The sequence below is a fragment of the Talpa occidentalis genome, unplaced genomic scaffold (assembly GCF_014898055.3).
Source record: "Talpa occidentalis isolate TD23 unplaced genomic scaffold, MPIMG_talOcc4v2.1 talOcc4.13, whole genome shotgun sequence".
NCBI lineage: Eukaryota > Metazoa > Chordata > Mammalia > Eulipotyphla > Talpidae > Talpa > Talpa occidentalis.
This window is the reverse complement of record NW_023601322.1, coordinates 75,153,244-75,167,102: the sequence shown is the minus strand read 5'-3', so window position 1 is coordinate 75,167,102 and position 13,859 is coordinate 75,153,244. Positions and strand designations below refer to the sequence as shown.

The 13,859-nt window shown below is 41.3% G+C and overlaps 1 protein-coding gene across 7 annotated transcripts in view; it reads right to left on the bottom strand.

Annotated features, from left to right (window-relative positions):
• The window catches only part of RAPGEF6 (Rap guanine nucleotide exchange factor 6), a 219,996-nt gene extending 206,500 nt beyond the window's left edge, over positions 1-13,496 (bottom strand). For all 7 annotated transcript variants that reach the window (XM_054694436.1, XM_054694440.1, XM_054694442.1 and 4 more), the window contains exon 1: positions 13,216-13,496. In XM_054694436.1, the coding sequence (XP_054550411.1) occupies positions 13,216-13,284 (69 nt within the window). In that variant the 5' untranslated portion in view covers positions 13,285-13,496. The remainder of the gene's footprint in view (positions 1-13,215) is intronic.
• Positions 13,497-13,859: the final 363 nt, after the last annotated feature.

Genomic DNA, 13,859 nt, shown 5'->3' with positions numbered 1-13,859 from the left:
GGATCGAACTCGTGCTGCAGTGGCTGCGGATATCTTCATAGTTGTGTCTTAACCTCTTGCGCCCTATTTTTAACTTTTTGAGGGTATCTACATATTGTTGTCTGAAGGGCCTGGGCCAGTCTACATTTCTACCACCTGTGTAGCAGGTACTCAGACAGAAGTATAGGATAGGCATGTGTCCAAACTGTTTTAGAAAAAGGAATTCTGACTTGAGTATAGATTAGAACATGTAAAATCTAAGTGAAAAGGGGGCAGTATATAATATCCCCTGGAAAGGAAATAGCATTTGTGAAGACCATAAGATGAACTTCAGGAATATTCAAGTTGCCTGGACACCTGGAAAATTAAGACAAAAATGAATAGTAATAGGGTCTCCCCGGTGGCGCAGCGGTTGAGTGCTGGGTTGCAAAGCTGCCCGCAGCCTCTGCAGCGCCGGTTCAATCCCCGGCTGCTCCCTGGCCACCGGAGGAGGGTCCCACATGGCACGCAGACCTCTCCTGCCGCCCGCTGCTCCCCTCAGCAGTGTACTACGGTCCTTCTGCCTGCTCTGCTCCCCGCTCTGGCTCTGGTGAATTCTCTCACCCTCCCGCGCTTCTGACTGTACCCAGTGCTTGTACACATAAATAAACAAACAAACAAATAAATAAATCTAAAAAAAAAAAAAAAAGAATTTAAAAACAGATGAACCCTTACCACTTGCAACAACACAGACTGAACCAGAGGGGATAATACTACTTGAAGTCAGAAGGAAAAAGACAAATACTGGATGGCTGCACTTACATATGAAATACAGAGAAACAAAACAAAGGGTCAGACCAAACCAAAATAAAGCTACCACAAAGGGAAGGTTGAGGGCAAAGTGTGGATGGTACAGGTGCAGATGGACTATGGTGCAGGACTATGGGTGACATACTGGTGGGTGTGGTATGGTAACAAACATCTGAAGGGATGTGACCCTTTACCTCTGAATCATAAACAATGTTGTAAACCAATCTTACCTCAATAAAAACATAAATTACTCATCAGGCAGCTATCCCCTCAAAAGGTATGTATTCAACTCTGCCTCAGAGAATTTTAAAAAACTACTGTGATGAAGCTTCTCGTGTAAATGAATGCTTTTTAGGAGTCAAACTAGAACACGTGACCATTCCCCCCCCCCCCGCAAAACTAAAGTTTTGTTTTACATACACATAAAACAAAGTGGTGTAAGAAATCACTTATCAAGTACACTGTTTTCATTCTACACAAAACTTGATAATTTATAAACTCATTAAATTGACAGAGGTACCTTAAAAGTACTTCACATAGCATAAGCAAGACCAAGCAGGTGCTATCTGCTTAGGAAAATATTGAGCATCTATAAAGGTCATCACAGGAAAAAAAAATTCAAAGCTTAAAATATAGTCTGAAGTTCACTGTCTTGATACAAACAGTGGGGTACTATTGTACTGAAGACATCGGTGATGAATCATTATGACCTTGAGCAAGATATATTTTTACCTCTCTAGAGTTCAGCTCCTTTATCTGTGTACAATAATTTGACCAGCTCTTGACCTCAGCTCAGCCCAAGTATTTCAGGGATGGCTACATATACACAGGTATTTTTTTCTTTTTGCAAATATATACCAGGAAGTGCTAGTTCTGCTTCGTATCAAGTGTCCTATCCAATCAGTGCCACTATCTCTGCCAGCTGACGAAGTTTCAGTTTATGGCCAAGGTAACAAAGAATGTTTCTCTCCTACCTCCAAAGGAACTTCAAGTTCTTATAAAGTGGCTCACTAAGTAAACTGATCCAGAATCAGTTTACACAGGCTATCCCAAGGTAAAGTGAAACTATAACCACAATGTTAGAGAGTTCAAAATCACTGCAGACCTTCCAAAAACTAGGACTTCACCAAGTAGTCAAAATTATCATGTTTGGCTAAACCACCACTTTGGAGAGTTCTCTCGCAGACAATCTCTTCAGTCTCTCAGGAACAAAATCAAATGGGGTCTACACTTCTGACCAGCCAGTTTTTTCTCAGGTCGGGGCTTTCCGATACATGTGAATTAAGCTGCATTGAAGAGGAGGGGAATGCCCTGTTGGGTTAAGTCTCAGCACTATGAAGCTATCCTGAGCCACTGCAGCATGAGTTCGATCCCTGGCCAGGGAGGTGACCCACAGGGCATGGCAGACTTCTCCTGTTTAGCCTACTGCTCCCTTCAGCAGTGTATTTCAGCAGATCCACCTGTTAAGTTCCCCACTCTGTCTCTGGTGAATCCTCTCACCCCTCGCACCTCTGGCTTACACCCCAAGTCTTGTATGCATAAATAAATAAATCTTTAAAAAAGAGTTGGGGCCTTCCTGGTGGCACAGGCGGTTGAGTGCCGCACTGTGAAGCTGTCCACAGCCTCTGCAGCACGGGTTCAATCCCAGCCGGCCGGGGAGAATCCCACATGGTGGGGCGGACCTCTTCTGTCACGCCACTGCTCCCCTCAGCAGTGTATTTTGTCAGTCTGCCTGTTTTGTTCCCCGCTCTGTCTCTTGTGAATCTTCTCACCCTTCTGTGCATCTGGCCTGTACCCCGGTTCGTGTATAAATAAATAAATCTTTATAAAAAAAAAAGTTGCATGGAAGAGATGTTATCTATTAAAGGCCCTATCCAGATCTAACAATATCTAGCTGAAGTCAAAATGCCCCAAAGGCATGAGTTATTTTACTTACTTTTTTTTTTTTTAAAGATTTATTTATTTATGCACACAAGAGGTGGGGTACAGGTTAGAGGTGTGTGGGGGAGGGGTGAGAGAATTCATCAGAGACAGAGTGGGAAGAACAGGTGGATCTACTGAAATACACTGCTGAGGGAAAAGCGGGCGAGACAGGAGAGGTCTGCTGCACCAAGTGGGTCATCTCCCTGGCCAGGGATCATGCTGCAGTGGCTGAGGATAGCTTCAAAGTACTGAGACTTAACCCCTTGCTCCACCAGAGAGTCCCAGTTCTTTTACTTTCTAAGGAATCTTCTGAATGTACATATGCTGTAGAAAAGTACAGGAGAATCTGTTTGCCACCCTCAGGTATGTGCACAGTGACTGCAAATACTATGGAGTTCTTTCAATAATTAAGAAAAAAAACTCTACAATGTACATTTAAAGACCAGTATTCTAAATTGTAATACAGATTAATTACAAGAATACTAAACTTTACATTCTTGTGCTCCTATCTCCCTCTAACTGTTTGTAAAATAAAGTTTTAAAAAGCTAGTTTTTAAAAACACCTTTTTGTGATTGTAAATAGACAAATATGTTAGCACTTATCTGAGCTTGAAATTTTTGCCCAGCAAGAGTTTTAAGTTATCTGGTTAAAAACACATGAAAAGTTAAAACTAGTATTTATCTATCTATTTCTCTGTGAAGTTTGCTGCAAATGTGTTTTAAAGCCACACAAAAACGATCCACTGTTTCAAGGTATGACTAACTTTCCTTTATCTGTATTGTTTCTGAAGAACTGCCAGGTAAAAAGTTTGTTTACCGTAACTATGATTTATTCACATTGAAATGAAAATATGAAAGCAAATATTGCAATTTTGCCAAACTTCATCAGTCTTTTTATCCCAGCACTTCTACTAGTAGACCAACAGAAATCACTACTAGAACAGTAGGGGAACAGTATTTTTTCATTTCTTTTTAAAGTTTTTTACAAATATTTGGATGCCTACCATGTACCTAATATTACATGATGGGAAGTGAGGGATTCTACTGTCACTGTCCTCAAGGAGGTTCACCAGTACAGAGAAACAAACACGCAAGTAATCACAACACAGAAAAGTAATTGCATGATATCCTGAGAACACGAAGGAGTGGGAAAAACGAGGAGAGAAGAATGCAGATGAAACTTTAGTATGCCATCAGTATTTGCCAGAGGTTGGCTTTCCAGTCAGAGGAAATAGCAAGTTAATATATATGGATGCCATTTACAGTGTTCATGGTGACACTTTGCTCAATACTTTACATAATATTATCTCATGTACACAACAAACCCAAGAAGCTATTCTGCCTCAGAGAACTTGCCAAGAGTCCCTCAAATTCTCAGTGCTGAAGCCCAGATAAGAATAGCCTTAAATAAATGCAAAATTCTACAGTCAATAACATCACCACACATTCTCCTATCCTATGTGGAGAAGAGAGAAACGAGAATACAGGCCAATGAACAAGGCGTCTTACCACTCTATATATCAGAATTAAGGATATATCTATAAATAACAATGCCTAACATTCCACTCTAGAATTCAAGAAGAGCAAGGTGCATCAGGGTATTAAGAAGAAATCCCCCAAATTGAGACATATACAATCTAAGTTGAAAAGTACTGTGTTAGGATATTAAGAGGCAGTTAAAACGCACATGCCTGGAAGTGAGGGTTGATAAGGCTAAAGTTCTGGAAGATCATGGATGGCTTTCTAGCTTTCCCTTTCCCGCCCATCAGATTCAAACTAACAGTACACTTGTTGCCTTCAACTTCCGTGGGTCTTATTCTCTCTGCAATCCACATGCTCTTGGTTTTTATTTAAATTGCATTATTTTTTATTGAGGTTAGTCAAAACAGCTCCATATGATTTAGGGGTATGGGTTCGCACGTCTTCAGATGCATGTTACCATTTTATGTCTACCACCTAAACATCTATAATCCTGCAAAGTCCACTGAGCACCTCCCCCCTTTTATTCCTCACCTCTACTCTTCTCTCTGAAGCCTCAATTTTGCAGTGAGAGTTCTAGGGTTTGTTTTGGTTTAGTTTTTGTCAGTTCCTTTATGAGTGAAGTCACCCAACATTTTTCTCCTTCTAATTTGTTTCGCTTAGCATAACCCTCTCCAGTACATTCACGTTGTTGTAAATGGTGAGATTTCATCTTTTTTTTGTGTGAGTGTATTCCATGGTGTAGATACACCATATCTTTATTCACTCATCTGTCTTGGGAGTGTAAGTTGTTTCCAAAACTTGGCTACTGTAGTAGTGCTACACTTAACATGGAAGTACATACATCACTTTAAACTTGTTTTTGTATTTTTCAAGCATACCCAAGAGTGGGATTGCTGGATCATATGGCAGATCTATATTTTGAGAAGACTTCATACTGGTTCCCAAAGGGGTTGGACCGGTCTACATTTCTCCACACCTTTGTAAACACTCATTGTTTCTAGTCTTTTTGATATGAAATATTCTCATTGCTGTGAGGCAGCATCTCATTGTGGTTTTGATTTATATTTCTTCCCTAGTAAGAGAATAGTATTTTTTCATATACCTATTGGCTATCTATAATATATCTTCCTTAGAGAAGTGTCTATTTAGCTTTCTGTCCTTTTTTTTGTTTTGTTTTTGTTTTTGAATGGGTTATTTGTATTTTTTGTTAAGTGTCAGTTCTTTGTAGATCTTGGAACTTAATCCCTGGTTGGACAGATGATGTGCAAATATTTTCTCCCAACTGGTAGCTTTTTGGTTTTTTTTTTTTTTATAATGACAGTCTTTGGTTGTACAGAAGCACAACCAAATGTTTTTAATTTGATGTAGTCCCAGCACCTGGTTTCATCTGAAGTTCCAAATGCTAATAAACATCCCTATCTATATTCCTTGTAGGGATGTTTGGGCAGGTACCATTTTCCCTGGCCCCAGTAGCAAGGGGCTGAGCTGAGCAGCCAGCTGAAGCTAGAAGTAGAAGGCAGATAGGCTACAGAGACTACTTGTTCCTGTGGTCCAACTTGCACATGTGGAAAGACTTCCAAGAGACACGTGGGTGAGATGCTGACAATGGCAGCCATTATCTTAATGTGGTATCTCCTTTTGTCCCAGCTTTCTGGAGCCTACTTCAGAATTCCTTTCCTCTGGTTCTCTCTAGAATATGTCTTCGATTTTGTGGCAAGTGTTCAGGCCTCAATGGACCTGCTTTGGGCCTACCATGTTTGCTGGGCATTTACCCATGAGTGGATGGTTATTTTTGGGTGACTGGGAATAATATTCTCTCGTCCCTCTCTAGGCACATTAATTCTATTAAAGTTCTTATTCACCTCATAAAGGCAAAGTAGACTTAATTATTAAAGTTCTTTTACATAATCTGCTTTGGCTTTATGCAGCGGCTAGCAGGACCCCATTTTAGAGCATGCAAGTTTGGGGGTCTGTGGAGACCGCTCAGTTGTATGCTAACAGGAAGTCTCAAACCCTGTCCAAATCTGAATTCTTTTCACCCTCATTCTGATCATATTATAATAATGCACTCTTATACATGCAGTTAAACAAGTCAAAAATCTAGAAACCATCCAAACTTCTGCTTTGCTCTTGCACCCCGAACAACAAATCAGGGTGCAAGAGCACAAGACAGAAAGGTTTTGTCAGACTTGCCCTGAAGCTACCACAGCAGGCTTGAGAGGAATATAAAAACCGGGTTAAAATGGCTTGAACTGCAGTGTCTGGGGCTGAGAGGCTCTTGTCCCAAGAGTAGGCTTGGACAGAGTGAGGCAGACAATCTAAAAGGGTAGATAAAAGGATGAGTCAGGATATAAAGCATTAGCATATGAAGATCAAGGAAAGCCCCCAGAGAGGAGGTTCAAAGTCTCGTCCAAATGTAAAGTGCAAAGACAGCTTCATAGTCCTCCTGACTGGTTGAAGGAATACACAATGTATGATTCCACTGAAACAAAGTTCAAATGTCAGCAGAACATGTTTATGGTGAAAGATAGCAAAACAATGGTTTACTTTGGGAAAGAGGACTGAGAGGCAAAGGGGAGTTTCTCTAGTGACAGTAATTTTCTCTATTATGATTTGGGTGTTAGGCAGCTACAAATATTTGCAAACATTAATCTGATATATATATATATATATATATATATATATATGGTACTTGACTATACTGTATGTTATAGTCAATTTCAAAGTTTAAAAAAAAAAGACAATCCCAATCCAATCAGTGACTATGTTGAGCCAATTCTACCTCTTCACTATCTCCCTATTCCATTTTCCAGTTTAATCTCATAAGAACTACTACAGCATTTGCTTCCTATAACCAGGACCAAACCTCCTGATTTCCTGTTATCTTAATTTAATCATTATTAGTCTTACCTTTCACAGAGGAAAGTGTCCTGGTTTGGATAAAATATTCTCTGTTCATCCGACCTACAAGCTTTCCTGCCTCTAATACAACCATGTTCATCATTCAACATCCAACACAATATACCATTTCCCACATCTTCAATACCTCATAAACTATACTGCGTTTTGCAACCATTTTCCTTATCACACCCTTCCTCAAAGAGTCTTTTTGGACATGTTTTCCTAACCATTGCCCATTCGCCAATTAAATACTAAGAAATGCAATTTTGTCATTGAGATAATGAGTTTGGGAGGGTTACAAACCATAGTAATATTTATGATTTTCTCCACTCTTCCCCCTAAAAACCAACTTTTGTCTCTTTGAAGGTGATATAAGCCCCACTGGGAATGCACGTTCTTGACTTACACACTGGCTTCTTGTTCTGCAAATGTACCATTAGTGTCTTTACCTGCTCTCAACCTTGAGTGACATCCCTTCTGTATATCATTCAGATAGTCAAGACTGTATTTACTGCTCTTCCAAGAAACCTTTCCATTTGCATCCAAAATGCCCGATCCATACTTTTATGTCACTAATAACTAACATTAACTAACATCTGCATGTTGTCTCCTAAGTTACTGAATAGACTCCATGCTCAACTTCTTCCTACAACCTTGGCTTTCAGTATTGTGTTTCTCATATCATTTGTTAAATGATGGATAAATTAACATTATCATCTGGAAGTGGCAAATATATATACATATTTGTTAGCCTGAGACAGTCCTGCTTTAACTTGTTATTCTGACACTAATAGCAATTCTTAATTCTCAAAAATGATTTGGATGAAAACGTACTTTGTTAACCTATAGAGAGGCAGTGGAAATAAATTTTAAGCAAGTGTAGAATATGATCAGATCCGAGTATTACAAAGATAAGTGTAGCAGTAAAACAACAAGGAATAAAATGATTCAAGCAAAGAAAAAAAAATTCAGAGGTACAATGATAAAAGGTTCTGAACTAGTGTCATAAAGCTGAAGAAAAAAAGGTTGTAAAAGATTGCAAGGTAAAATCAACAAGGTTTAGCAGCCAGTTGGATATATAAAGGAAGACAGGAGGAAGAACCAAAAGTAACAACACAGGTCTTGCTGGTGTCACACTGAACTGGAGGTGCTTCAGGGTATTCAGGTGGCCTTTAGGTGTCAGCACCACAGAAGCAGATCACCCAGCTGCTCCTTTTTTGATAGCGGTTTCCCCAATCAGAGCAAAACAGTAACTGCTGGCAGAACAACCTGGGTGTCAACCTGGGACAACAGCCAGGCAAAAGGCACATTCTCCAAGAAGATCTGAACTGGTTCTGCCTCTCCTCTGTCCTTTGGTCCTTTTCCCAGGATGAAGGGATATATAAATACATGGTGATCCCCACCCACCCTGGGATCCTGAATCATTGTCTAACAAATACTCACTGGGGAAGCGTAAAGAAAAAAAAAAAGAGTAAAAACAAATTTGTGCATGGAGTAACTGGGGCAGTCGCCAATAGATTATTGAGTAGAAACGATAATGGCTCCAAATCAGGACTATGAATGTAGAAAACAATTTATTGATTAGACATAAGGATCTGAAGCACATGAAAGGGACTAAGATGGAATATATAATCTTACATATTAGCCTATAAAAATTAACTCACTCCAAGACGCTCAATGAGACTGCCCAGGATACACAAATTCAGCAATTTAACAAATGTTTCTATTCATTATTCTCTTTTAATACAGTCATGCATTGTGTAATGACATTTTGGTCAACAATGGACCACATTACTATGTTGGTCCCCACAGAGTCTAGGTATGTAATTACACACTATAATATTCACAAGTGATGAGGACGCCTAACAACTATCTCAGAACATATCTAAATTTTGTTTTGTTTGAGGGATTTACTGACAATTTACTATGTGTAAAGCATTGTAGTAAGCACCTAAGAGAGTAATAAACTGCAAGAGATATAAGAGGTCACTGAGGTTTAAAAAAAAGATAAAAGAACGATGTAGAACATGGACTGAGTTGAAAAACAGTCAAACTCAAGATCTGTTTTGACTGGCTGCTTTTATTTTGGTGCAAGGACTCAAAATGAGTACCTCAACAGCTTTTGTTGTTTACAAAGAGCAATCACAGAGTACTTAAGTCTAAAATTTTCATTAAAAAAAAAAATCTTTGCAAAGTGGAAAAGGAAACCAGAGAACTAGCCCAGGAAAGACAACGTGCTGTGGAAGCAAGACCTACAAAGCAGATGAAATGCCAGAAAAGTAAAAATTGGGTTGTAAATAACATTTTACAGCACATTTTCAGTGTCTGGCTCACTAAATTATGCTTGACTTGATAGTTACACGTAAGGACAACAGATGGTTTAAAATAAACCATTAATTTTGTCCTAAAAACAAACAGAAGCATTCTTTACTCAATAATTATATGATGCAAACCTCTGCTTATAAAACAATGATTCTTATCTATCTGTGTCTTTTTCATGTTTGGCACCCAGTAGGTTAGTCATGAAAAAATAAGTTGAATGAATGAATTTAATCTCTTATTATACACTATTTGCTTGGCTTCCAGAACACCAACAATCTTCCTTGGTTTTCTTCCACTGTAGTATTTGCTCTCACTTATTCTGCTTTACAGGTTTCTGCTCCTCTCCCCTCATCTTGTAGCATTCAAGTGACCTGAGGCACTATCTTTGGTCCTTGTCTATTTTCACTGTACACTCACAACCTTGGTAATTTTATCTAGTCTCATGACTTTAAATATTACCTACAAACAAATGACTACAAAATGTCTATCTCCAGACTGACCTTCTCTCTAGAAATAGATTTGTGCATACACCACCTTAACATTTCTGATAGACATTTCAAACATGAAATGATCCAAAGATAATTTCTGACCTCAACTCCCCCTACTCCTCCTGCTGCTTACCCCATCTCTTTGATGGCAGCTCAAACTCTCTTATGATAACTCCAACACACTAGTTTTTCATGCTAAAAATCTTGAAATCATGCCTGATTCTTCTTTCCTTTAAAGCACATATCTAATCCACGAGCAAATCCTGTTGGCTAAACCTGTAGAACAGTCCCTTAATTATCCCCACCTGCATTACCATCACTTTGAATCCTCATCATCTCTTCCCTGCTTTAATGTGACAGCCTCTAACTGATGTTCCTGTTTCTTTCTACCCTTGCTCCCACACAGTTTAGTGTATTCTCTACCCAGCAAGCAGTGGGGGGAGTCTTTAAAAAGTAAGGATAATATCACTCGTTTGTTTCTAAAGCTTTTGACAGCCCCCTCCTTCATTCACTCAAAATAAAAGTCCAAGAATTTACACCATTTACAACTCTCACCCTTGGTCATCCTCCAATCACTCAGTTCATTGCTAATTCCTTGTAGGGTAAATGATTGTCAGGCTTTTCTGCCCTCCTGCCATTAGGACTGATGATGGATCCCTGCAGTCCTGAATGCATGCCTGATGGCGGGCACCTGGAGTGCAATGTGGGCATACCTAGGTGGGATTCACCTGGGCTGAGACAGGATCTTATAAGGGCGGTGACACAGGGATGCCAGCAGAGAGGAGAACAAGTGAGAGAGAAGAGAACCAGCAGAGACCATGAGAGAACGCCGGAGAGCCCAGAAAGAGTGAAGATTCACACCCCTGCCAGCCGTGTACCTGGTAAAATCCCAATAAAACCCTGAAAAAGTCACTGAAGGCTCCAGGACTCCTCCTTCACCAGTCTGCTCGGGTCATAGAAAACCTGCTATGTGCCCATTCTGCCCCTACATCCTGAATGCCAAAGACCTGTCTGAATCAGTATCAATCTTAAGGCCCTTGCAATGACTATTCCCTGCTTGGAAAGCTCTTTCCCCATATATCGCTATGGTTAATTCTAACATGTGCATCAAATCTTGAATCAAAAGTCATCTCAACCAGCACAACACAGACTACCTTAAAGTGCAACCCAGCCCTGCCTCTTGCTTCCCATCTTTTTACCCTGCTATTTTTATTAGCAATTATCATCTAACATTTTGTGTAATTTACGTGTTTATCTTCCTTTCCCACTTTATTAGAATGTAAACATCCCTAGTTCAGGCCTGCAGCTCAATGACCTATCCTAGTGCACGTATCAGTGCGTTGAACTAGTAAGCTTACAACAAATTGTTGAATTAATGTATTTATAACTGTACGGTGAATGGGAGTTATCAGTTTTTTCCCTACGCTCCTGCCATTAGCATCCATGATCAGCACCTGTGGTCCGACACGCGTGCCTGACGGCATTACCTGGAGTGTGGTAGGGACATGCGTTAAGTGGGCACACCTGAACCCAGAGACCGAGCTTATCAGGGCAGCCGCATGCAGTGGAGAATGTCAGAAAATGGCTAAAAGAGTAAAGAGCATATAAAGATTCACACGGGGGCCCAAGTTGCTGCCTCTCTGCTGGTGGGGATGATGCCAAGGGCACCAAGAATCTTTCAAGCTCCTGAACCGATGATGAACTTTACCAGGCCTGGGTTGGTTGCAGTACAATAACAAACCCTTAAGAGGAGTTGACTAAAAGAGTAAGGGTCTTCTGAAAACTGAAATCCCCTTGTGAAAAGTTCATCAAATTACTTTTACAAATAAATCAAAACTTTGATTCAGGTTACAACTTCTTTACTCAACTTTTATACCTCAAATTCTACATTCATTCAAAAGCACTGTCAATGAATCAAGCAGTTAACACATTATGCTATTATATGTTAGAATTCTAGTCTGCACTGTAGGCAGTTGTTCAGCATTCTCTTAAACAATGCTGCTGTTCCAGTAAAACAAGATAAAGCACTTCACAAAGCACACTGGCCAACATAAGTTTGTGAATAGTTTAGAAATTTTCCTGAGGCTTAACACTGGCATTTCAAACTACTCTTAAAATGAGGTAGGATATTCCCATTAAAATGTGAGTTTATCGTAATATTTAAAAGTAAAATCTACATTATACATCCTTAGCCTTTTATAATACATTCTAATGATATAAACAGACTTCACCTGTTCAAGTTGAAGGCTGTCAATTGGCTCACACACATCTGACTTCAAGAATCACTGAGGGGAAATTAAGACCCAGGGGGATTATAAAGGACGTTCTCAAAGAGAGAACCCTGGTTAAGTAGCAGATTTTGGCTTGTTTATGCAAAGCTTTAAGAATTTCAGAACAAAGCTGCACCTATCATGTCTACAAATATGGCTAGAAATAACGTCGAGTTACAAAAAGTCAGCTCAAAGTTACCCAGAGCTATTACACAAAACACTAACTCTGCAACTCTCCAAAGCGACTCAGAAGAATTAACCAAGCATTTCATTTCTCGAAACTATACACAAGACAATCCAATAATCCATTCATCCTTGTAATTTGTTTTCTGGTTTAAGAAACTTATCTCTTAGCATAGAAACCTCCCAATCAAGAGACTCTTCCAAAAAAACATAAGCACTATCGGGATGCTTAAAATTAACAGGTTTCAGTTATACACCTGAAAGTTAGTCTTCAGATCACGTGAAAAGCATTTAAGCTAACGCTACTACTGCTAGCTCAAGATAGGAAGTTTCAGATCCAAGCACAAAATACTGTAAAATTTCCTACTGACAATGTCGAAAAGTACCTCCAGATTTGACTTCTATTAAAATATGTATCATTCACCACAGAAGTCAACATCTGACTGGATGCAGAATTTTTATATGACTAAAAACTTCACTTTTTTTTTTTTTAAACCCCTGTGCAATCTTTCAGGATCTTTCAACATAGCTGTGAGAGTTTACTTAGAATTTCTACCTCGGATTTCACCGTCTATCTCCCCGCGGGCAACCTCACTTAGAGCCCCGCATTTCACTCCGAGAAAACACGTTACAGTAATGGTGCTTTCCTAGCAAACACACTCGGAAGTCACCGGGAGGGCAGGCGGCACGGCCAACAGGAAAGGCGGTAGTCACCCTGCCCTCGAGAACCGCCCGAGTCAGGAGTGCGGGGCGCGGAGGGCAGACACCCAGTTAGCAGGTGCGACGGTGGGTACGGGGACAGCCGCCGCAGGTTTAGGACCAACTGGGACATGCCGTCCGCTGGGCAGAGGGACGAGCGCCGGGTCGGCCGGCCTTACCTCGGGGGTCCGCTCGGGCGGCTTCTTCTTCAGTGCCTGCCTAGCGCAGGGGTCCACGGGTGAGTTCATGGCCGCGGCCCCGGCCCCCGTGCTCCCCAGCCTGCCCTCAGCAGGCCACGCGACAGCCCATTCACCCCGGGCAGGGGGTCTGCGCCCCACACTCGAGGAAGGGAACTCCGGACGCCACGGGGTCCGTACTCAAGCAAACAAGTCTTCGCAACACCCGCCCAGGGCCTCAGCCCACGCGCGACTGGCCAGGGAGAAGCCAGCGCGGGGGCGGAGGGAGAGGGAGTGCGCGTGCGCGGCACGCTGGGCGCACGCAAACGGGCGCGCAAGGGCGTGGCGCCTAGTGACGTAAGGACGGGGCGGTGCAGTTAGGCCTCTGAACCCTCCGTGAGATTTAAAGACGAGTCGCGAGACCTCGCTCAGCCTTTCTTAGGGTGGGTGCCGGAACTACGGGTTTGGCTGTTCCTGCTTCCGGTGAAGAGGCCGGAAGCGCGCTGTGAGGGCTGAGTCGGAATAGCTAGTTGGGACTAAACTACAGTGAACGCTTTCTAAGCGGAGGACTCAGCGGGTGCCGAAATACGGAAGCGCAGGGCGTGGCCGAGTTCGGGGCAGGCCTCCCTCTTCGCCGCCCCTCCCTT